General features: G+C 42.2%; 1 protein-coding gene across 2 annotated transcripts in view; it reads left to right on the top strand.

Annotated features, from left to right (window-relative positions):
- Positions 1-22,654, top strand: part of uvrag (UV radiation resistance associated gene) — a 138,704-nt gene extending 116,050 nt beyond the window's left edge. For both annotated transcript variants that reach the window (XM_079651266.1, XM_079651267.1), the window contains 2 exons: positions 3,654-3,745; positions 20,059-22,654. In XM_079651266.1, coding sequence (XP_079507392.1) covers positions 3,654-3,745; positions 20,059-20,830 — 864 coding nt within the window. In that variant the 3' untranslated portion in view covers positions 20,831-22,654. The remainder of the gene's footprint in view (positions 1-3,653; positions 3,746-20,058) is intronic.
- The last annotated feature ends 740 nt before the right edge of the window (positions 22,655-23,394 follow it).

Below are 23,394 nucleotides of genomic sequence, written 5' to 3'. Positions count from 1 at the left end.
GAAAGAACCCCCCCTACCAACTCCTCTCGCCTTACAGCCTCCCTCAATGGGTGAGGGACATTTCTCACCACGATCTGGTTAGCCCCATTACAAAGACCCCATGGCCAGCAGCACTCTAACATACACATAAGCACATTCACGCAAAGGACTACACCAGCATCCATCACAATGATAAATGTAAGGGAAACTAGAAATGACAAGCTGTCTCAGGTGGACTGATACGGAGCAATTTGTATAATCTGGTCCGGAGCTGTTGACATAGGAACACTCAGAGGTTGTTTCTCATTGCCGTGTTTGTATAAAATTTCTCTGAGATACTCACTGTTTTGACTCATAGATTCACACACTTTCGTTCCTGTAGAGCACGACAGAAATCAATCTATTGTTTGACTCTCCAGTTTTTGTTTCCACACTGGAGTCAACACCCTCATGATGGTGCCAATAATTGGAAATGACACTCAGCTTAAGCTGCCTCGCACATTTATTTTTCCTTTACAACATTCCCTGTTCTCTTTTCACTCAGATGACACAGCCAGGTCAGTAATGTTTGTCTCAAGAGAGCAGCGAAGAAGGGAGGGGGTTTGCATATTTTCGACAGCCAGCGTCCAGGATGTATGCCTTCCTAGGACGAAGGCCATAAGCGACACACACACACACACACACACACACACACACACACACATACACACACCGTGCACTCTGAGGAGAAACCTACAGTAATGCAGCTCCCACCAGGGAGGGCCAGACCAGTTTATGAATATTGATAGTCTGGTTGCTGAGGACTGGGTCAGCAGTAGGCCTGCAATATTTAGTCTTCCAAATTGTCTGAAAGTGTTTAACACATCTCACTACAAAGATGGTGTGAAGCAGCCGTCACCCACTGCTGCCAAACAGACACTTAGCTCAAGTGTTGTTGGTGCCCACTGGCAGAGGTTTGGCACATGCCTGAGCCAGCTTCAATGCAAGTGGAATTCTCTTACGTTAGCTTGGCTGTGGCATCAGTTATGAATACATCTTAGCCAGTACATCCCATTGTTGTATCCCCATTAGGGAACACTATAATAATGCACTGGCGGCAAACTAGCGATATAATGCTAGTAAATCCTTACAGGCTGCGCAAATAACCCAACAGAATTAACGTTGGCTTCCTTCGACAAGAATATTGGTACAAGGCTTCAAGGTTTTTTATTTGTCGTACGAACATAGCTACAGTGTAGTTATGACAATGAAAATCTTAGGTCATAGGCTCACTCCAACATTGCAACACAATAAAACAGATAAACAGACTGCACGTAAATAGTAAATACAAATAAATAAAAAGTGAAATGGTGCAATAAGAATCTATATGCAAGTTAGAGGGAATATGATATATTAGATAAATAATTTCTAAGTAACTAGCAGTTGTGGATGTTGTTTCAAAGTTCAGGTGTTTAACAGTCTTTACAGTACATGCATTGAATATAGGAAAAAACAGCACAAATAACTTGTATTTGTGTAGCACTGTGTTGACCAGATCTAACACAACCGTTGCTGCCCGCAACTTTCATTGAGGTGAGAAGTGTCCAGCATTTCACACCCAACTTTTTAAACATTATCTATCTGGGTACTTCTCTTGCACTGCATCTTGCGATACTTCACATTGGGACGCTTTAACGCAGTTAAAAAAACACATGTACAGAAGTACACAAATTGAGAGATAGCACAAGTATGCTGCACGCTTGGCTAGATCGCTTCTCGCGAGGAAAACATCAGACACACATAGAAATGCACACTCATGCTCCCTCTCTCCCTCACACTCGCAGACATACAGCCGTGTAATTTGACATAGAGTTCCTGTCAGACAAGCAGTGTGCTTATTACACACACTTCAGAGCTCAAGGCAAGTAATGGAATTTAAAGATATCATTTCGTTAAGCCTTCTGACTGAGAATCAAAGAAAGCATACAGTATATCCAACAAACGCTGTTTAACTTTCTGAAGCCATAATGTTTATTCTTTGCTCATATCTGATTCACGCTTTATGATTCATACTTTCTAGACCGTGTCCTTGAAATTTCCATTAGATTGGGATTTCTTTTTTTTAGCATCTGGCCGCAGAACAAGCAAGCCCCCTGCTCAATGTTGCAATGTTCTTTCTGTTTCTAAACTCGTGGTGTTATTGATCTTGGCCTACTGCTCAAACCCAATTCCGCTGGCCTGGCCCAGTGGACAGCGCAGCGTCACTTGGTCAGACCCTGAGGTTTACTCTGAACCATGAATGGATCTCTATGTTGTCCTCATAGGTTCTAACCATTCCATCAGCATCTGGGTTTTTGAGGCGCCCCTCTTGTCTGACTCCTTAATCTGAGTTTCTTTGATTAGGTCGTCCTCTAATACCATCATTACTGTTGGACCAATTTAGGCCAGAAACACACACGTGCTAACACACTGGAACATTGATGGGGACATGAAACATATCGTATTGTTCATACCATGCAGTTCACACACTTTTCTGGCAGCTATTCAGACGGAATGGGATTTGGCCATTTTATGTGGCGTTGAAATTTGACACAAATGAACATGTGGGCTCCTCTTATGCCATTCCTATTGCTATAAGTCAAGCATAACCAGTTGTTTTACTGCAGGATTCTGGTTATAACTTAAGCCAATTATACAAGAAAACAGTTATTGATGTATTTTTGGGGGCTGCTGATACCTTTCAGCTATTCTTCTCATTCTTAATAAAAAAAAAACAAGTAAACGTGACCTATGCCCTTTAAGGCTCAAAGGTGTGTGTGTGTGTGTGTGTGTGTGTGTGTGTGTGTGTGTGTGTGTGTGTGTGTGTGTGTGTGTGTGTGTGTGTGTGTGTGTGTGTGTGTGTGTGTGTGTGTGTGTGTGTGTGTGTGTGTGTGTGTGTGTGTGTGTGTGTGTGTGTGTGTGTGTGTGTGTGTGAGATTGCTGTAGAAGGGAAGACCAAACAGATGTCAGCTTGTGCAGTGTGTGTGTGTGACAGAGGGGCCTCAGAGATATACGCTGGACGTGCGGCATGATGCTCCTCTGCTGTTCAGTAATAGAGGTTAAATAAACTCTCCGGGACAAGAGTTGGCTTGCTGTGACATCGCTCAACTGTTGGAGGAGATTTCCTGGCACCGAGCTAGAGTTTCAAGGTGGCCTTGCTGATTTTTTTCACTGGATTTGATTCTATCATCATGAAATAAAACACTGTAGTGGGAGGAACATTTCAAGGCCAAAAGTAGAAGTGGGTCTATTGAAGAGCAAGGGAGAGATCATAGGAGAGTGTAATGGGGTTTCCTAATACGCTCTCTTTGCCCCATTTCATCCAGATGTTTTTACACCCGCATCACATCCCCTGTCTTTCCACACGCTTTATATATTAGCTCACATGCCTGTTATCAGGGGAGGATGCCCATTGTGTGTCCAGATGAGTAATGGTCTGATGGGGAGAGAAGAAATGTGTCATGGTGAAAGAATGTAGACTTCAGACCTCTCCTGATGGTGATATTTCTTTCTTCTCCGAACAACATCCGACCATGGAGAATGTGCATACGTGTCTAAGTGATGCGCAGTGTGTTAGCCACTCCACATTATTATGCTTGTAGGATGTAAGGTGTGGTGGGAGGTAAATGATCGGTATGTGTTCCCTTTTCTTGCAGCTGAGATATCAACATGGTTTGACAACCCCCGACCTGCAGCAGACACTACCCAACCTGAAGAACTTTCTGGAGCACGGTCTGCTGGTGCGATGGTAAGGATCAGAAACCTAACCCACTGCACTAACCCTAAGTTAGAGGTGTAAACGGCAACTTCAACCAAAAAGATCATGTTAACAGGGATGTGCTTCAATTGAAGACAACAATAGGAATGTTTTTCATACAATCAAAAATTTTTGATACACATTACCTTCATCAAAACAGAACTAATTCTAATCGACCACATTAACAGACAGCATATAAGCACTTGCATCACACCATCACACAAACCCACAACATATATAATTCACATAAACTGAAAGACAAAAATAACAATGCATAAACAACACAATGAGTGGCTAATACTTCAGATATAATTGCATTACATCTGAAGTATATAAAACGATAAGATCAAATGTACATTCCTGATATCATTCCTTTCCTAATTAGTTATATGTTCAATACACTTTTTTGGAAACGTTGCTATACTTGTCCTATTGTGTTGAATGTTAAATAGATTGCAATTAAATAGCGCTTTGCCCGTCTATGTTCCCTGTGTCGTCAGAAGTAATTTGGGGTAGGTACTACCATACTTGCCAACCTTGAGACCTCAGAAATCGGGAGCATTTCAAAATGCAAAATGGGGGGGGAGGGGGGGGTGCTAGTTTATTGCCGGAGCTGTTAGATTAACATTAACATGCTTATTGTAGTTCTAAGTGCAGCATGTAGCACCATCCTTGATGGAGCATATGTGTGGCAGGAAAGGAGTGAGCAGAGAGTAGAGTAGTTGTCGATTCTTGTTCTGTTTTCTGTGACTATCTGCCTCACTCTGTCAGACTTTCAGTTGCGCGCGCTACAAAAGAGACGTGTTACCATGGAAACCAAACAATGGTGTATCTGTATTAAAGTCCGAGTGGAAACAGTCCTGAGTAAATCTGATTTTGTCAGAAATCGGGAGAAATATGACCCCGGGAGGAAACCGGGAGAGGGCAATGAAATCGGGAGTGTCCCGCGAAAATCGGGAGGGTTGACAAGTAGCCTAAGGACACAATACATTACATGACGTTACATTTAATTTGGCTGACGCTATAATCCAAAGCGATTTACAGTAAGTGCAAAAACCATAGAGAATCAAACTCCGAACAACAAGGAAAGTGCAAATATATTCACTTCAAGCAAGTCATACCATTGTAAGTGCTGGTGAATTAGACCCTCCAGAAAAACGCGGGCAAAAATCGTGGATTATGCGGGCTAAAATCCTTGATTATGCGGGCTAAAATCCTTGATTATGCGATTAAACATATGAGATTAAACTTTAAAACATTAAAAATTAAACATTAAACTTATGTGATTTTATGCTGTGAAATTGCGGGAAGTTGCGGAAAATTGCGAAAAATAATAGATTTTTTTTTAAATATTGGGCTTGGTCTTATTTATTCTCTCTCACACACAACCTGCCACTAACGTTAAACCCCTTTCCTATTCAATTAAACACATTCAATGTTTATTTATTGTAAAAGCAATTGGTCTATTTTAATCACACTCTCTCTCACTCACACACACACACACACACACACACACACACACACACACACACACACACACACACACACACACACACACACACACACACTGCTCCGCCTCATTCTGTTTTCATTTACTTGTTCGTTATCTGACCAGCTTCAATCTTGTAGGCTACTCACTTCGTTTCTTGTAGCCCTCGAAAGGGTTTTGGAGGTTGATGCCTCGGTGAACTTGAGTTGTTTGGCTTTCTTGTCCGTAGCAGCAGAAAGCATTTTCGAATGTTTGAATGAATCAAAGTGGGTCTTCACCGTCAACTTTCTCTTATGCTCCAAACACACAGTTGCACGGGGTGCAGAATAGTTTCCCCCCACTTTCGTGAAAGACATCGGGGTACTGCTTTGCCCGGTCTTTAGCAGAAATGTTCGTCGGTAAATGAGATGGATCTGATTTTTTCATCTTGGTGTTTTCTCTCTCGTGTGAGTTCCACACGTTCACTCTACGGTGTTGTTTACCTTCCCTGATGCGCGAGCTGATGACGTCGCGTCATCATCATCACTACTTCACGTCAAGACGAGTTAACTTTTTTTTCCCTCAACTTTGTGTGGAAAAATTTGGGGATTATGCAGCCTTTTGATAAATATGCGGCCTTTTAAAAATCTGCGCCATTTTTCTGATTATGCAGTAAATTCTGCGATCGCAGAACCGCGTTTTTCTGGAGGGTCTAGTGAATTAGTAACAAGGCCTAAATGAACTTTTTTCCCTTTTAAAGAATTGAATTGCCAAGGTACAATTGAAACAGATACGTTTTCAGTTACCATGTTGATGAAGATAAGACCACTGACCTTCTGATTGGTGGACGAGTGCGCTACTTCCCGAGTCACAGACACATCTGACACATTTTGAAGATTTGAAGCAGTTCAGACAAGCCGTGGTTGAAATGTAGTCCAAGGAGAAAAGAGTCCACATCTTGAATCCTTTTCTGTTATAAACTGAAACATTAAATACTTCCATTAAAGCTCAACATAAAACCTACATATACAGTGGGGCAAAAAAGTATTTAGTCAGCCACCAATTGTGCAAGTTCTCCCACTTAAAAAGATGATAGAGGACTGTAATTTTCATCCTAGGTATACCTCAACTATGAGAGACAAAATGAAAAAAAAAATCCAGAAAATCACATTGTCTGATTTTTAAATAATTTATTTGCAAATTATGGTGTAAAATAAGTATTTGGTCAATAACAAAAGTTCATCTCAATACTTTGTTATATACTCTTTGTTGGCAATGACAGAGGTCAAACGTTTTCTGTAAGTCTTCACAAGGTTTTCACACACTGTTGCTGGTATTTTGGCCCATTCCTCCATGCAGATCTCCTCTAGAGCAGTGATGTTTTGGGGCTGTCGCTGGGCAACACGGACTTTCAACTCCCTCCAAAGATTTTCTATGGGGTTGAGATCTGGAGACTAGCTAGGCCACTCCAGGACCTTGAAATGCTTCTTAAGAAGCCACTCCTTCGTTGCCGGGGCGGTGTGTTTGGGATCATTGTCATGCTGAAAGACCCAGCCACGTTTCATCTTCAATGCCCTTGCTGATGGAAGGAGGTTGTCACTCAAAATCTCACGATACATGGCCCCATTCATTTTTTCCTTTACACGGATCAGTCGTCCTGGTCCCTTTGCAGAAAAACAGCCCCAAAGCATGATGTTTCCACCCCCATGTTTCACAGTAGGTATGGTGTTCTTTGGATGCAACTCAGCATTCTTTCTCCTCCAAACACGTCTAGTTGAGTTTTTACCAAAAAGTTCTATTTTGATTTCATCTGACCATATGACATTCTCCCAATCCTCTTCTGGATCATCTAAATGCTCTCTAGCAAACTTCAGACGGGCCTGGACATGTACTGACTTAAGCAGGGGGACACGTCTGGCACTGCAGGATTTGAGGTTTGAGGCAGGTCTACAATTTTGTTTCTGGTGCCCTTGGACAGCTCTTTGGTCTTGGCCATAGTGGAGTTTGGAGTGTGACTGTTTGAGGTTGTGGACAGGTGTCTTTTATACTGATAACGAGTTCAAACAGGTGCCATTAATACAGTTAACAAGTGGAGGACAGAGGAGGCTCTTAAAGAAGAAGTTACAGGTATGTGAGAGCCAGAAATCTTGTTTGTTTGTAGGTGACCAAATACTTATTTTACCGAGGAATTTACCAATGAATTCATTAAAAATCAGACAATGTGATTCTTTGGGAAAAAAATTCTCATTTTGTCTCTCATAGTTGAGGTGTACCTAGGATGAAAATTACAGGCCTCTCTCATCTTTTTAAGTGGGAGAAATTGCACAATTGGTGGCTGACTAAATACTTTTTTGCCCCACTGTATCTACCGTGCCTATCACTCACATCCTGAGACACTGTCAGGTTCTTGGAAGCATTGGGAAGGATTTCTCTTGGCTTTTATCATCAGTCCGCCTAACAGTCAGCGTCAGGATTAACTCTCGGTCACTCGGACGATTCTGTCCCCAGATGTTCCTGCAGTAACGGTGTTGGGAGACGCACTCCATTCAACTTCGCACGAGCCGTTAGAAACTCCCGTATCTTTGATTAACAAGCAACCCATAATACAACACTCAATGTAGGGTCCGGTGTTATATTATGTACGGCAGGGTTCCCCAATTATATTTACCAAAGGGCCAATTTTTTTCAAGCATGACAAGCTAAGGGCCAAAATGCTATGTGTCACTAAAAGTTGTTTTACACTATGTGCAGATGTTACCTCTATTATAATTGTTGTAGTAGTGGCAGTAGTAATTAAACAAACCCTGTGTTGAGAGTAAAGGAAAAATGCATCCTTGAAACAAAATTAGACCGAAATCAAACATTTATTAACAATAATAATAAATAAATGCTTTATCAAATACAAATGATTTTGCTGTGGTCTGATGGGGTATAACAATAAAACAAAAATAAAAAACAACAGTGAACTCTGATCAAATAGTCAGACAGGTCCACATCCAATTCAGCAAACACTGTAACACACACACACACACACACACACACACACACACACACACACACACACACACACACACACACACACACACACACTGGGAAAGACAGGAAGACAGAGAGAGAGTTTCAGTTAGTTACTTTTATAATGTCGTACCAAATTCACCACATTATCAGTTTTAACATTTTTAAATATGTGTACCAAATAATATCAGGCTGTAAATAACAAATAGCATTGTTTTTTTTTTACTTTATTTTTAATATATTATTTTAATGTTGTATTCAATTTAACCAGTTTGTGGGCTGTTGTTAAAAGCCCTGCATTATCCAAGGTTTTTTATCTATCATATTAATAATTTGTTTTTAATTACGCTGCGTAGCATTTTATTTAGGAAATGAATGTACATATAAAATATAACTATAAAATGGTTATTTTTGTCTTAATAATTATTATACCACAATAGAATTGACAAATTGCAAAAATAAATTGATGTTGTTCACTCACCAATCAGTGAGAGAAGTGAGAGCGGCGGGATGAGGCAACCTGTCTGATGTTGGGCTTGTATTCTGTTGTGGCAATCCTGAGGCACTGTCCAAGATGTGCACTGGAGAGTCTGTTCCTGTCCTGGCTTTTGATAGCATTCATTGAAGAAAATCCTGATTCGCAGATGTATGTTGAGGGGAACATTGTGAGTAGGAACATAGCAATAGCTCTGGTGTTTTTGAAACGAGCTTGGGGAACCATGTTGATCCAAAAGTCACACACTGGTGCATCCTTGTGTTGAGCTTTCAGCAACTCAGAGCTTCCCATCTCTAAGACCTCCATCTGAAGAGCTCCCTCTTCTATGGAAGGCACCAGCCTTTTGGCCTCTCCAGTCCACTGCCCGTCTGCTGACACAGAGAACGGCTGTCTGAGGAAGAGGAGGATGTCACGTGAGATTTTAGGGGAGCTTTCAAATCGCTCCTTGAAGTTTTCTGCCAGTTTTGACACAAAATCCTTCATTACTGGATCTTCCGGCATTTCATTCTTCTCGCAGTGCTCACGCAGACGTGGAAAGTGCAGCTTCCTCCCATGAATATCTCTCTCCAAAAGGTGCAGCTTTGACCGAAAAGCTTCAACCGCCTCGTACATCTCAGCAACAGTGTGGTTCTTGCCTTGCAGCTGCAGGTTAAGGTGATTTAGATGAGACATGATGTCACACAAAAAATGAACATCTGCTATCACCTTGGTGTCAGTTAAAAAGCTCAAAAACTCATGGGCTTTTTGGCCCTGCAGGCTTGATAAGAACGACACCAGTTCATCACGCAGGTCGCACACCCTCTCCAACACACGGCCCTTGCTCAGCCAGCGAACATCGTTGTGTAGTAAGAGATCCTTGTGTTCAGAGGACATTTCCTCTAGCAACGATCTAAAAAGGCGATGCTGCAGACTAGAGCTCTCACGCACAAAGTTAACCAGTCTCGTCACAGTATCCATCGTTTCTTTCATTTTTCCACACAGTTTTGCGCACAACACTGATTTGTGAATGATGCAGTGAAATGTCAGAAGCGCCGGGTTAACGGCGGAAAGCCTGCTTACCAAGCCTTTGTGCTTTCCAACCATCGACGGAGCCCCGTCGGTTACAACAGAGACGATTTGACTCACATTCAAACCATTCTTTTCGAAGAACTGTGTCAGCTCGTGGAAGATTATTTCCCCGGTTGTGTGCCCGGGCAGAGTAAGCAAACACAGCAGCTCTTCCCGGAATATCTTCCCATCAAAAAATCGTACGAACACAGACAGCTGTTCCATGTCGGTTCGGTCACAGGAGGAGTCTATGGCTAAGGATATAGCCTCTGTTTTCTTCAAATCCGTGAGTAGACTGGAAAAACACTCCTCCGCTAAAACCTCTACTCTTCTGGTTGCCGTGTTAGCCGACAGCGGCACCTGCTTTAATAGCTCTACAACCTTTTTTTGTTGTTTTTCATCATGATTTAAAACTTCATGAGCCATGTCTATCGCACACCGTTTAATTAACTCAGCATCAGCAAACGGCTTCTTGGCTCTAGCAAGCGTCCAAGAGACGTGCAATGAGGCAGCTGTTGCGCTCTCTTGTGCCGATGTTGTTTTCGACATTGTGGAAACAGAGTGCTTGTATGATGCAAGCAAACCTGCTATCTTTTGTGTGCGCTGGTCGGATTTCTCTGGATAGTTAGCATTAAAACTGGCAGCATGAATAGAGGTGAAGTGCCGCTTCAGGTTGTCTGATTTGATTACAGCTACATTCTGCATGCAAATCAAACAAGTCGGTTTAGCATTGACGTGGTCCGGTAAAAAAAATCAATACTTCTCAGTCCAGTCAGTTTTGAACTGACGGTTCTCCTGGTCTACCTTCCTCTTCTTTGCGAATTCCATCCTGGGTTTGAGTTATCCACGGCCCGTTAGTGTCATGTTGGTCAATCGCTGGGTTGGGATGACAGGCGGCTAGCTGGCGAGCTATTGTTTATATGTGTTTGCCGCTATTCCAGGTGGTGACGAGTAAGTCAAGCGCGCGAAGCACGTCTTGCATATGCACGCGATAAGGTCATGGGTCAGGTTTACGAGTGTCGACGGAGGTCAAAATAAAGCGAAACCGCGGACATTTTATTTTATGTTTTTATGTTATAACAAGTGAATGCCAGTAGATCAGCGCGGGCCATGCTATTGCCTCTCGCGGGCCGGATCTGGCCCGCGGGCCGCTAATTGGGGTTGGCTGATGTACGGTATAAATTGGTAAGATATAAATCTGGTGTGTGGTTAGGATGGTATGATTTATTCAGGCTGGACTAGGGCAGATTTGTCTCTCTGAAGGATGCATGAATTAAGGCACAAACAGTCCTCCTGCGAGAAAACGTAGTTCTTTCTGCGCGGACAATGTTCCCCATCTCCAACGATTGGTTTCTCCAGTAGGAAAATGCTCCATGCCACACAGCAGCTCACCAAGGTTTGGATGGAGACCTGTCACGTAACACAGTCTCAAGTCACCAACATAAAGATATATGGTTATGAGCCATAAAACAAAGTCAAGCTGCTTGAATCTTTGCTCCTGGTGCTCCATTTGCAAGTCAGCCAACAGCAATGTGACAGGTTGGTGGAGAAGAAGCCAATATACAAAAGCAGTGATTGTAAATAAGAGATATACCACCATTCATTGATGTATGAGCTCTTCTTAAGTTCAAACATTAATATTGTGGTGTTTGAAAGTTAAGCTTGTTTTTGTTTTGTTTTTTGCATTATTCGAGGTCTGAAACAACTGCATCCCTGCGTCGTTAAAAAAAAATGTATTTTACATTGGAGAGCCAGATAATGATTGCAGTGGTCATTTTTTCCCCCAGCTGTATAGTTAAATACTGTGTATATACATGACTGTACAGTATATGTATACATTTCTAGCAGCATTAGGTTTTCTAACTAAAAACTAATTGTTACTGTGACATAGCACAGTATTGTCTGAAATCATATGTACATATGTATTAGGCAAGAGTAATAACGTAGCACCTCTGCACATCATAAGTACCTCCACATTTGAAAATAAGTGTTGAATTAGATTTGAAGCAGCACTCTGTCCGGGTGAAGTGGAATGCTTAGATCTCTGCTTCTCTCCTTCAGCAGGCTTTTGGCCTGTGAGTAACCTTTCACTAAAACTCGAGTCGCTCTCCGTCAGACTTCAGCTCCACTGCCCTATAAAAGAGAAAGCTGTCTTTGATCTCCTCTCCTCTCCCAGGGTCAGCAAAGGAGAAAATGTGTATTACACACATTAATTGAATAATCTTTTGTTTTGAAAGGAAAGAAGCCATCAAAAGCCTGAGCTCTAAAATCAGCCAGCCCCCACCCCCCTCCTTAATGGGAAGTGGAAGGGCCCAAAGGTAGATGAGATGAAAGCAAGGGCTCGCTAAGCCTTAAGCTATGTGTGTGTGTATATGTGTACACATGCATGAACGTTTGGAAAGATGAGGAGGTGGAAGTGTAACATTTCTACAGTGGCTTGAAGACGCAACAATACTTAAAAACAGAGATTCCAGACATAAACACTGACTCAAAGTCTGCAGAGAACGGACTTTCTCATCAGCGCGAGCAACACTGAGCTTCAACCACACTGAGATCAGTCATTTATCCTAATATACTCTACATATATACATACAGTATAAAGCTTTGCAACAAAGGGATAGATTTAGCAAATAAATATTTTACATTTAGGGAAAATTTGCTCTTTTCAAAAGTGCTTTCTTGCCGAGCGTGAGATCAACGATCGATAACACTAATTTCTGTAGGTAAATATGAAGCAGCCAGCAGCAGATCTTCTTATCTTACCAGAAGGACTAGAAGCAGGAAACGGGTCGCCTGACACCATCAGTGACATTTACAATACAAGCTCTTCAAAGGCTCACTAATGAACACATTTTAGTTCATGTCTATATTAAAAGAATTGAGACATAACGTGTTGACTGGTGCGATTTAGCTTTCAACCCTTATTTAAAGGAGAGGTGTCATGGCCATTTCCACTGATCATAATTCCATTGTTGAGGTATACTAAAATAGAAAAATACTGTGCAATTTTCCAAACTCACATTGGTTTCGCATACAGCATCTCTGTAAAGTATGTGTATTTAGCAGTATTCACTTTCTCCACTAAACGGCTCGCTGCAGCTCCCCCCCCCTCCCTGTGAGCCCAGTGTGCTCTGATTGGTCGGTACGTTGTGAATCGCGCTGAGCTCCGTGGAGGTGTGATTTCCTTGTTTAGCGATACACAGCCAAACACAGCCAAACTCAACCTGAACACACACAAAGTCACAGCCGAAATAAAAACGATAAGTGTGGCTTGATATTGAGTAAGAAAAAGGTTTATAGGTTGATAAACGCTGTGAGAATGGGTCTGCAGAGAGAATTTTGCCGCGATCCCAACTGTCTGTTATCAGCCTGCAGCACGGAGCAGAAATCCGCAGGGCTGCCTGCACTGAGTGTGTGTGTGTGGATTTGTCAATTTGGACCAATCAGCGGGGGCTTAACGTAACGGCTACGCGGACGTAACGTAACGGCTCCACGGATTAGCCCATTTAGTTCCGGGTACGTGCTTTCGTAAGCAAATGGGTGATGACGTTTCACCAACGAGGCGTTCTGGGGAGATATTTTCTGTGTTAGAGTTTTACTCGCTACAGGGTGTACTTTAAGGGTTTTGACTCTGCACACCGTTTACATGCAGAAAAACCTTCATAACACACAAGGGGACGGGTAATAACCGGAAAAGCACAAAATGTCACCTTTAAATAAGAGAAACCTTCAATAGCCGCTTTCACACCAAGTACTTTGCTGTACTTAGTTCCCAGCACTTAGTTCCCAGCACTTAGTTCCCAGCACTTAGTTCACAGCACTTAGTTCCCAACAATTAGTTCCCAGCACTTAGTTCACAGCACTTAGTTCCCCCATGGAACTAAAGAGCAGATCGCGTTCACACCGGAATAAGTCCCTGAGGGAGGATTAGGCAAATGAAGCTGCTGACGTTACTTCTTCTTCTTCTGCTGCTTTGGGTTTACTGGCAGGCCGCAAACAACTTCAAGGCGTATACTGCCACCATACCATTGGATACAAAAACAAAAAAAATTGACTAACAGTGGTTAGAGTTGCCCCCCATGCATAATGCACCTTCAGCCTAATGTACTGTAAAGCCTGCAGTGAGGATGAGGAGGTGATGGTGTCATAATACCTGTCAGAAGGAGTGTATGCATAGATTTTTCCTTTCCATATCAGTTCCAGTCCTCTTTTGGCCCTTGTAAAAGACTACATTCAGATACAATTTCCAGCGCTGGGATCCAGCTCATGAAATATGGATGTATAAAAAATGTGCCTGGCAGCTGCAGACAATTATCGTATAGTCTGTGAGAGAGAGAAACTAATCTGCTTCCTCTATCCCTCCTTGCCACCTCTTTCTTCCTTCCACGCATCCAAACAAGGATGATGTGATGAAGGATATGACCAAGGGCACCGTTTCCAGAACATATCTGGAAACGGTTCCACCCTTCACATAGAGCTAATTCAGCATGCATCCAGTCTACAGGGAGAGCCTTTCCCAAAGCACCAAGCCCCCACACTATGGAGCGGAGCGGCTTCATCACAGACATGTTAGAAACACACGGATAGAAAACCTGAGTGCACACTGGGCTTCATGACGCCCTTCTGGTGAGCTGCTGATCATATCTTTATACTTTCTCAGAGACACATCATAACATGTCTTAGTATATACAGTCCAGATCTGGTGAAAAATGGGCAATATAGGGGTATTTTTTATCTTTCTGAAGGATAAGAAACAGCAGACAAATGGTGAATCTATTACCCAGAGGCAGACAGAGATGGTACCAGAAACCAATTTTTTGTAAACTCCACAGACATCAAAGCAAACACATTCAACATGCTGCCATTTGCCGCTTCACATCCGCTGAGGGCCTGGCAGACGTTCACAGTTCCCTGTAATCCTGCTCCGTTGCCTGGAAGCAGGGCTACGTTCACAGGGGGGGGGGGGGGCAAGGTGTGGCAGAGCTCCAGACCAGGCAGATTCACCACTGCAGCTGGAGGATGTGAGTCTCCCTGAAGACCCCATAGTGAGTGTAAAGTTAGGAAAAGCACGGCAGTCCCACTGTGATACATGACCTACACAAACAGCTGCAGTCTCATCAGTGAAAGATAAAAGGATATCATCTGAAATGTATACACCTAAAATAAGCATTTGCATGGTACATTAAGCCTACCAGGCCCTATGGATTTAGTATATTTATAATAGCAGCCGACCATTTCGAGGAATAAATCAAGGATGTTTTCTTTTTCCCTGTTCATGTGATATTCTGTAAAGGTACGGTACTTCTGCAAACACCACTTCCTCCTTGTCCGTTGGGAATGATAATGCAATTTCCATTCCATTTTCCCCTTCTATAAACCATTTTTCTGACATGATCACCATGATCGCTTTTTAATTTGGAATTTAGCTTTTACTCCCTTAACGTACACAGAGCACAGTTCATTTTTACCCTTCGCAACACGTGTTTATAATACTGCTAATCACTACTGTAGCTATTTTGAAAAGAATTGGGTCAACTCAATCAACAGAATGATTGTAAATGAATAGTGAGTGTAGCTTAGCATAAGGACTGATAGCTGAACAGGAAATAACTGTGCATGTAAAAGACATATGTTTACATTTTTAAACTTTGTTTTTTGTTCATTAAACAAAGAAGATATGATGTTTTAATAAATCAGCTTATGATGTTGTAGCCTTATATTACAAATACATATGAGAATGTATTTGTTAATTAACAGGGACAATGCACAATAACACATATTGCCAAAATTAGGCAAAAGGCATTTGTTTCCTCTGTAGACTCTGGAAAGTCATTCTAAGAAAGGATTTGTTATTTTTATGAGCTATTCATTTCAGAATTCTTAAAACAACAGTATTACCTTTTATATTTGATGCAATAGCTCAGATATTGCACCATCTAGCAGTGTGGGGCGTTGATATTGTCAGCTTGTTGATGGTGTTGCACATGCTGCGCTGTAGTAATTCCCTGTCTTCAAAGGCCAGACAGTCAATAAGTCCTGCCCTGTTGAGCAAAAAGAAAACGTAGCTTCCACCACATTGTGTGTCGAATTCTTAGCAATGTTTGCTCTTTTAGTTTCACAGGGATTTCCCTAAACCACATCAAACAGCCAAATCTTATCTGCCATTGTTGTTCTTGGCCCAAAATCGTGGATCGCTAGCAGGATTTGGATTGAACAGGGGCTTGTTGTGAAGCCAGTCTGGAGATTGGACAGTGGAAAGGTCTGGCTTACCAAATTCCTGAATTGGCCTGAAATATGCCAGGTTTGACATCAGCAGGGGAAAGGAGAAAAGCGGACAGAGGAGTGATTTCTGGCTTGGCATGTTCCGTTTACTGATTGATGATTTAGGCAGAGACCTCCGTAACAGTGTGCAGTGAAATTGTTGTCAGGGTGATGCAGCAGATTGGGGTCCAGTTACACTTTTATGACTTACTGAAGGTGGTAGCTATCGTGCCAGTACCAGCTGTGTATCATACATTTGGGATGTGCAGCAGGCCTTTTCCTCATCAGTTTGGTATATTAAGGTGCAGTCATATTCACTCTATTCGCTTGTCATACCCCCCTAACCAAAAACAAAGTCCAACCTGCACAGAAAGTGTGAAATATGAGCCCTCTACTGTAAATCCTCATAGGTATTGCAGTGTGCATATGGGGAACAATTTCCTCTTATGGCTTAACTCTCTTGATTATTATTGATACATTTGGGGTAGTGAGTCATTAGTAATTGAAAGTAACATTTTCCAAAGCTCAAGCCATTGCAAGATAGAGTTTAAAACATTCAGGTAAATGTTCTTATGTGATGAGAAATGCTAAAGACTTGCACAATAATAACTTCTGTGCTGTAGCATCTAACCCAAAGGACATCGATTGTATTGCATGGTTCAGGGATGCCTGGAAACGAGTGATATTGTTTCAACAGAACTCAGAGACCTTTTTGAGCCTAATGGCATTATTGCTAATATGCTTACAACAATTAAATGCTAGGCCATTTTTTTCTCACCTAAGTTTTGCATTCGAGTATGTACTGCTGAGCCTGGGAATATTTTTGCAAGAATGAAGTCCAAAGTATGCAACCTTTTGAGCCGTTGTCATGCTTACATCACGGTGTTGGCTGTAGGAAAATCCATGGAAAGACTGCAGGCAAACAAGAATAATCTATGGGTTGTGGGCTAAAGTTTCATCTCAAAAGTGTTGCTGTGTAGTCAGGGTCCAGAATTGGAGTAGTAATGTCCCAGATTGAAGATTTAATCCCATAATAGCCTTTAAAAGTCTGTCAACTATCATAAATAGGATCCTAAAATGCAAGGAGGCAATCATCAAAATGCTTGTGTTTGGAGCGCTCACTCATACACTGAGAAACTGAAACGTTGACTTTAAGTGTTTTAAGGGTTAGGGTTAACCTAATGTTTTTTATTTAAACTTAATATTATTGCTTTCAACTAACCTAATACATTTGTGTGAAATCTGTGGACATAATACATTCAATTAAATGTAACGTTTCAGTTTTCTCACTTTATACGTTTTAATAAAGTATTGTCTGTTGTAGGTATGGATATGCATCTAAAGTTTGGTCGTGTCCACCTATCAGAAAGTGTCTGTGATCTTTCTTCCTTCGTTTCCTCTAGATATATAGGCAGATTTAAACTGATAAGGGCCCTAGATGAGTAGTCCAGTCTTGAATGTGCGCACAAAATATTGCTTCTTTGCATTTAAAAGTTGTTGAGACATTTTACTTCAAATAATAAAATGTCACCTCGTGCTGGCATTCAAGGAAATCACCAAAGCCTTGAGCATTCCTCCTCTTGACTGTACACATTATCCTGCTAAGAGATGTAACTAGGTCAAAACGTTGACATGCTGATGGAGCTAACAGAAAGTCAGGGGACCACGAAAGTAATAGAACCATATATTATATGTCAAAAATCTAATCTAAACTAAAAAAAAAGATCCATTAGTGTTAATATTCTGTCACTCTTCATCAAGTGATGGATGAACATTACACCATCCTTATAATTGCACTCCACCTTTTAAAAGAGGAGTTTAAGGACAACTTCCAAGTATGCAAGGAGAAGGACATTTCAGAATGGGGACATAGCAAATGTTTAATGTTCATTTGAAACATTTCACGCAGTTAACCTAGAATGTCAACAGGAGACAGCTTATGCAATGTTAGTATTTGGCCTGTATGAGTTCCAGCTTTTCCAAGCAATTTTAGGAAATGTGTTTCAGAAGTTCTGTGTTCCCAGGAACTTAAACCAGCACACGTGCTCACAGTGGCCATACATGTGTAGCCTAATTGCCTACAATAAAAACATGTCATTGATATAATAGTCGAAATTTTTCAAGAAAAATTGTTATGACTGTTCAGAGGTTTACTTGACTGAAGTCCTCACAGACACACCCAGTCTCCTCTGTTACTCATATGCTGCTGCAAGTTACACTCATAATAATAGATCAAATGTAGGCCAAACATGCTGTAGTGGAACAGAGTGACATGGTCCACATATGAACATTCCTCATTATACAAAAGACTTAGTGGCATCAAATCAAATGGTCATCACACCGTCATTAATACATTTGCTTTAGGCCTAGATGGCCAGCTAACGTCACACCAAATGGATTGCATTGGAGAGCCAGCTGGAGGGAGGGATGGAAGAAAATGGCTGATAGTAATGAAAATCAAAGCCATCTAATCAGCCAATGCCGTAAGGATATCAGTCGACCAAACTCAAAGACTGGTAGTAACTTATTAGCTTCTTATAAATGATGAATGTCAACTTTAACCTCTCGATCAGTACCAGTTGCCTCTGGTTTCCAATCCTGTATTGTGTTTCAAAGAGTCTAAATCACATTTTCCACTTACCAAAATTATCATTGACTTCTCCTGACATCTGTCTTTCTTTCCTTCTTTCGGACAAATCAGTCTTAGATTTCCTTGGAGTGGCTTCCAAATATCCCATGGGGGTTTCATTCGGAAAGTCACTGAAACGTGTTTGAGATGGCAACTAATTAATCCATTCTCTTTGTATTTGTCTTCCCAGAAAATGTGGTGTAAAAGAGCACATTGTTTCCATTTTGCTGCAGAATTAAGCATAGGCTTGTTGTATTAAACGACCTGTTTTGATGGACATCACTGCCAAGTAAAGCACAGTCCATCTCCTGCTCTGCTCTCTTCATAGCAACTGCATCACACCATCAGGTCATACACCCTGCGCCTTTATTTTCTTAACTTTGACTTTAGTTGACCATTCAACATATATACATCTGTATGCCTCTAAATATCTTAAAAGTTATCCATCCAGCATTTACAGGTCGGAACCATAAGCGGTTACACACTGTACATTCAGACCGTGGATGGTTCTGGTTTACTGTGTCACAGGGGCTTTGAAGTTTCTGCTAAAACTAGACAGACTTCTTCACTCTTCTCAGCCGTGTCCTGCCTGTGAATCCTGTCAGGACCACAGAGGCAGGGGGCCAGCCTGGGACAAGGTCAGGCCCTTTTTAACAAGCTGTCATGTGTTTGGTGGTTGAAGTGTCCATCAGACAACGAGCAGTATACAATACATCCATACATCGAACGCCATTGTTATAAAGATTTGCTTTGTCGACAGGAAAAGATTTACAAGGACATCTATTATGAATGCAAGTCCAACTGAAAAGGCAGAGATATGTCCTTCAACTCGTTAAGTAACACATGTGAAGCTCTTGAGAGCCCCGTGAGCCCCTGCTTCACCTTTGACCCCAACAGCACAGTGCTTCGGCTCCTGGCATAGTGGAATAGTTAAGCAGAGCGCTAAATAGTCCTGTAATTTTGGCCCCCATTTCAGTAAATGTATGGCTTCAGTACTGGGGCCAGGCGTGGTGTCCCCAGATCCCGAGTCTGTTATCTTTTATGGAGGAGAATATCTGACATATTTGGGCGGACGCCTGCTGCGCACTTCCAGTCAGCACAAAGTTGAGTGCAGTCCCACAGGATGCTCAAATGTTTTCTGAATGTTGTAAGTTGGAATGATTTACAAAGAACTGCAGCTGTGTTTTTCCTTGAACAGGAGAGAAATAGTTGGGTGCTTGGTGATCAGTAGAGAATTAGGTCCAAAGGGAGCCTGGGACACTCTACGTTTGGCTATAGAGATTGCTACTTAGTTTTATCTCAATTTCATACTGCACATAGAGGTCGTTTGATTGTCATTGCTTTTATTTACATCCTTGATTATTTCTGTCTTTCTCTTTGTTTCTCAGTGACAGACATCACGTCTCGAACTCCATCCCAGTCCCAGCCAAGTCTCAGCTGGGTGTGTCTGCTGCCTCAGAGATGGGCTTCCCCTCCCACACCAGCTCCCCCGACCGAGGCCTGAGGAAGAGGGCCAGTTCGGAGGCAGACAAGCCCACTCCCCCTCCCAGCTACAGCACAGCCATGGGGGAAAAGCAGACCCTGGCAGCGTCCTCTCCCTCACCCCAACACCTGTCCTCCTCCCTTGATGCCGGCATGGCCTCTCTCAACCTGGCCAAGTCTACGGAGCCCATCGAGGACGGAGAGGAGAAGGAGGAGAGCAGGGAGGCAGAAGTGGAGGTGGGGAGATGCAGAAGCACAGATGGAGAGATGGAAGTAGATAAAGAAGAAGAAACTGAGGAGCAACCGACCAGTAGCACTGTTGCGTCTCACTCTCTGACAGTGCAGGACACTGGAGAGGACAGCAGTCAGCACACGGCTTCAATGAACGGCTCTGTCAGTCTGGATCCAGAGCTGCGCTGCTCTGTGGAGCAGGCTGAGGAGATCATGGGCACAGAGGCCACCGGGTTAGGGATGGGGCTGGGGTTAGGGTTGGCAGACGAGACCCGGATGGAAGACTACCGCTCCATCCCGGTGGACCACGCAGTCGCGGTGGAGTGTGACGAGCAGGTGCTGGGGGAGCTGGACGCGGCCGGCTTCGAGGAGTTCTCCAGGCGCATCTACGCACTCAACGAGAACATGTCCAGCTTCAGGAGGCCACGCAAGAACTCTGATAAGTGAGGCTAGCACCTGAGGAGAGAGGGAGGCATGGAAGACTTGCACAGGGACAAACACATGCATTGACATCAGGGTGGGTCCACTCCCTCATCACAGCATCAACAATGATATGAGCTATTCTGGAATAACGACCAATTTGCACTTATTGTAATCTTTTAAATGAAATGCAGTTGAAGTGTAAGTATTGGGACAGTTAGCTTTAATTGTATTTTTGATGCCAGCATTCATATATTTTTAACAATGGATGGAACAATGCTTCATTATTCAGATATTTTTAATCACAACTAGATTTGGACTTGAGCTTAACAATGGCCCTTTTGAATTAGTGTTGTTGTTCACTACAAAACTGAAACGTTGACTTTAATGAAATGCAGTATGTCAACAGATTTCACATAACTGTGTTTGGTTAGTTGGAAGCAATAATATTAAGTTTAAATACAACATATTAGGTTCAACTTAATATTATTGCTTTAAACAAAACTAAGAGTTATGTGAAAGTCGTTGACACAATACATGTCATTAATGTCAGTGTTTCAGTTTCTTCAGTGTAGTCTGTTGATCCAGAAGACATGGGACCATAACGCAGAACAACTCAAAAGTGTATCAATCGTTTTTCAAGTCCTTCATGCAGTACCTTGTTTGCTCTTTACTTCTTGCACAAACATTATTATCTCTGAACTGCAAGATTCACAGTACTGTCCCAGCACTGACACCTTAGACTGCACAAGCAAATGTTTAGACGCTTCCCGAGCCTTCATTTAGGGTGTGTGTGTGTGTGTGTGTGTGTGTGTGTGTGTGTGTGTGTGTGTGTGTGTGTGTGTGTGTGTGTGTGTGTGTGTGTGTGTGTGTGTGTGTGTGTGTGTGTGTGTGTGTGTGTGTGTGTGTGTGTGTGTGTGTGTGTGTGTGTGTGTGTGTGTGTGTGTGTGTGTGTGTGTGTGTGTGTGTGTGTGTGTGTGTGTGTGTGTGCAGGAGGAAGGAGGACGCAGTGTGTAGATGACGTGTGTGTCGCAGCTTCACATTAGCATGCAACAGTTACACAGTTACAGTGAGGTTTCAATGAATCCCACCAATGACCTTTTTCAGGCAGGGTTTTGCCCTCACAAATGAGGTGAGAGCCAAGCCGGTCATTCTCCACTCGGAGTCCAGGGTCTCCTTCAGGTCTTTAGGTGAGGAGCGGGTGTCCGCTTGGAGCTCAGCACATGGCAGGGATACGGTGCAATTGTTTTTCTGTCCATCTCCATGTCCTTGATTTCTCTCTTTTTATTTTTCAATTTGAATGTACCCCATTAATATTAACATCCATGTTAATGTCACGTCATTGTGGCTGTATTCTGTTGGGATGTCTCACTCAGGCTTTACTGTAAGTGTTAATAGTAAATGTCTCTTTTCCACGTTCTGTGATGTTGTCCTGTGTCCATGTTCTGAATGCTTTCTTGCACTGGTATTCAAAGATTGCATTATTTAAGTCTCAATGATTGTGTGCTTTGTTTAAAAGAAAATCCATATTTAGTTTAATGTTCCCCACTCACATGGGATGTCGCTCATTAATATTGTTAGACTTATATTACCGGTGTCTGGTCCTGAGGCAGACGGCTGCTCTTCATCGCCGCCATGACAGATGACTGTCATTTCCATCACATGCTATAAGTTCAGTCAGTGACCGTGTACAGATACTTTTGTATGGAGGGTTTTTGTTATTAAAGACTTAGTTCAATGGCATGGATGTATGTAGCCCCCTGGAGAGTGCTCGGCATATATTTCAATTGGTGTGCTCAAGTTTAACTGTAAGGGTTTTACAGCAATAAAATGTATCAAACATGCTAACCAGCATGCTATCTTGCTCACATTGACAACATGCCGACGCTAGTTACGAAGTTATAATGTATATACCATGTTTCACCATCTTAGTTACAGATTGTTAGCATGCCAACAAATACTCTTTAGGACCAAACAAAAAGTGTCTGATGGGAATATATATCCTAGTTGATCAGGTATGTTGCTAATCAAAGTACTAAATAAATTGGAAATTTGACCTGATACTTACACCACCTGAAAAGTCAGTGGATCACCAAAGTTTCATTCTCTTGAGGATACGTGCACTAAACGTGCATTTGTGCTACAAATGAAATGGCAATCCAACCAGTAATGTGGAGACACCTCATGGTGGAGGGAGGTTTTATTCTGGATCAAAGTCATTGTTTGCCTGAAAACTTTCCACAGAGATATTCCACTAGCGTGAAGTTGATTATGGAATAATTCAAGAACCCCATAATGGAAAACTAATATGAAATCTTGTGAAGTCTGCTGCTGCTGTGGCACCTAATAACAGCAGGCCGGAGAGGAGAAGGACTCCTGGCTAGCAGAAGTGATCAAACTTAATGTGACTCGACTTCCATGCTATATTGGTTTCACTGAATGATGGACGAAATGAAGTGCATGATATTGTTATTTGACATTTTCTCAGGTTAGAGTTGGGTAAAGGAATCTTTCACAACAGCCATGTTAGGGCTGCTGTTAGTTTCTCAATCAATTATTCTTTTGGTTCACAACATGTTAGGGATAGGTTT

This window comes from Notothenia rossii, assembly GCF_949606895.1.
Source record: "Notothenia rossii genome assembly, chromosome: 9".
Lineage (NCBI taxonomy): Eukaryota > Metazoa > Chordata > Actinopteri > Perciformes > Nototheniidae > Notothenia > Notothenia rossii.
Note: the sequence above shows the minus strand (reverse complement) of the source record. Positions and strands in the feature narration are given on the sequence as shown.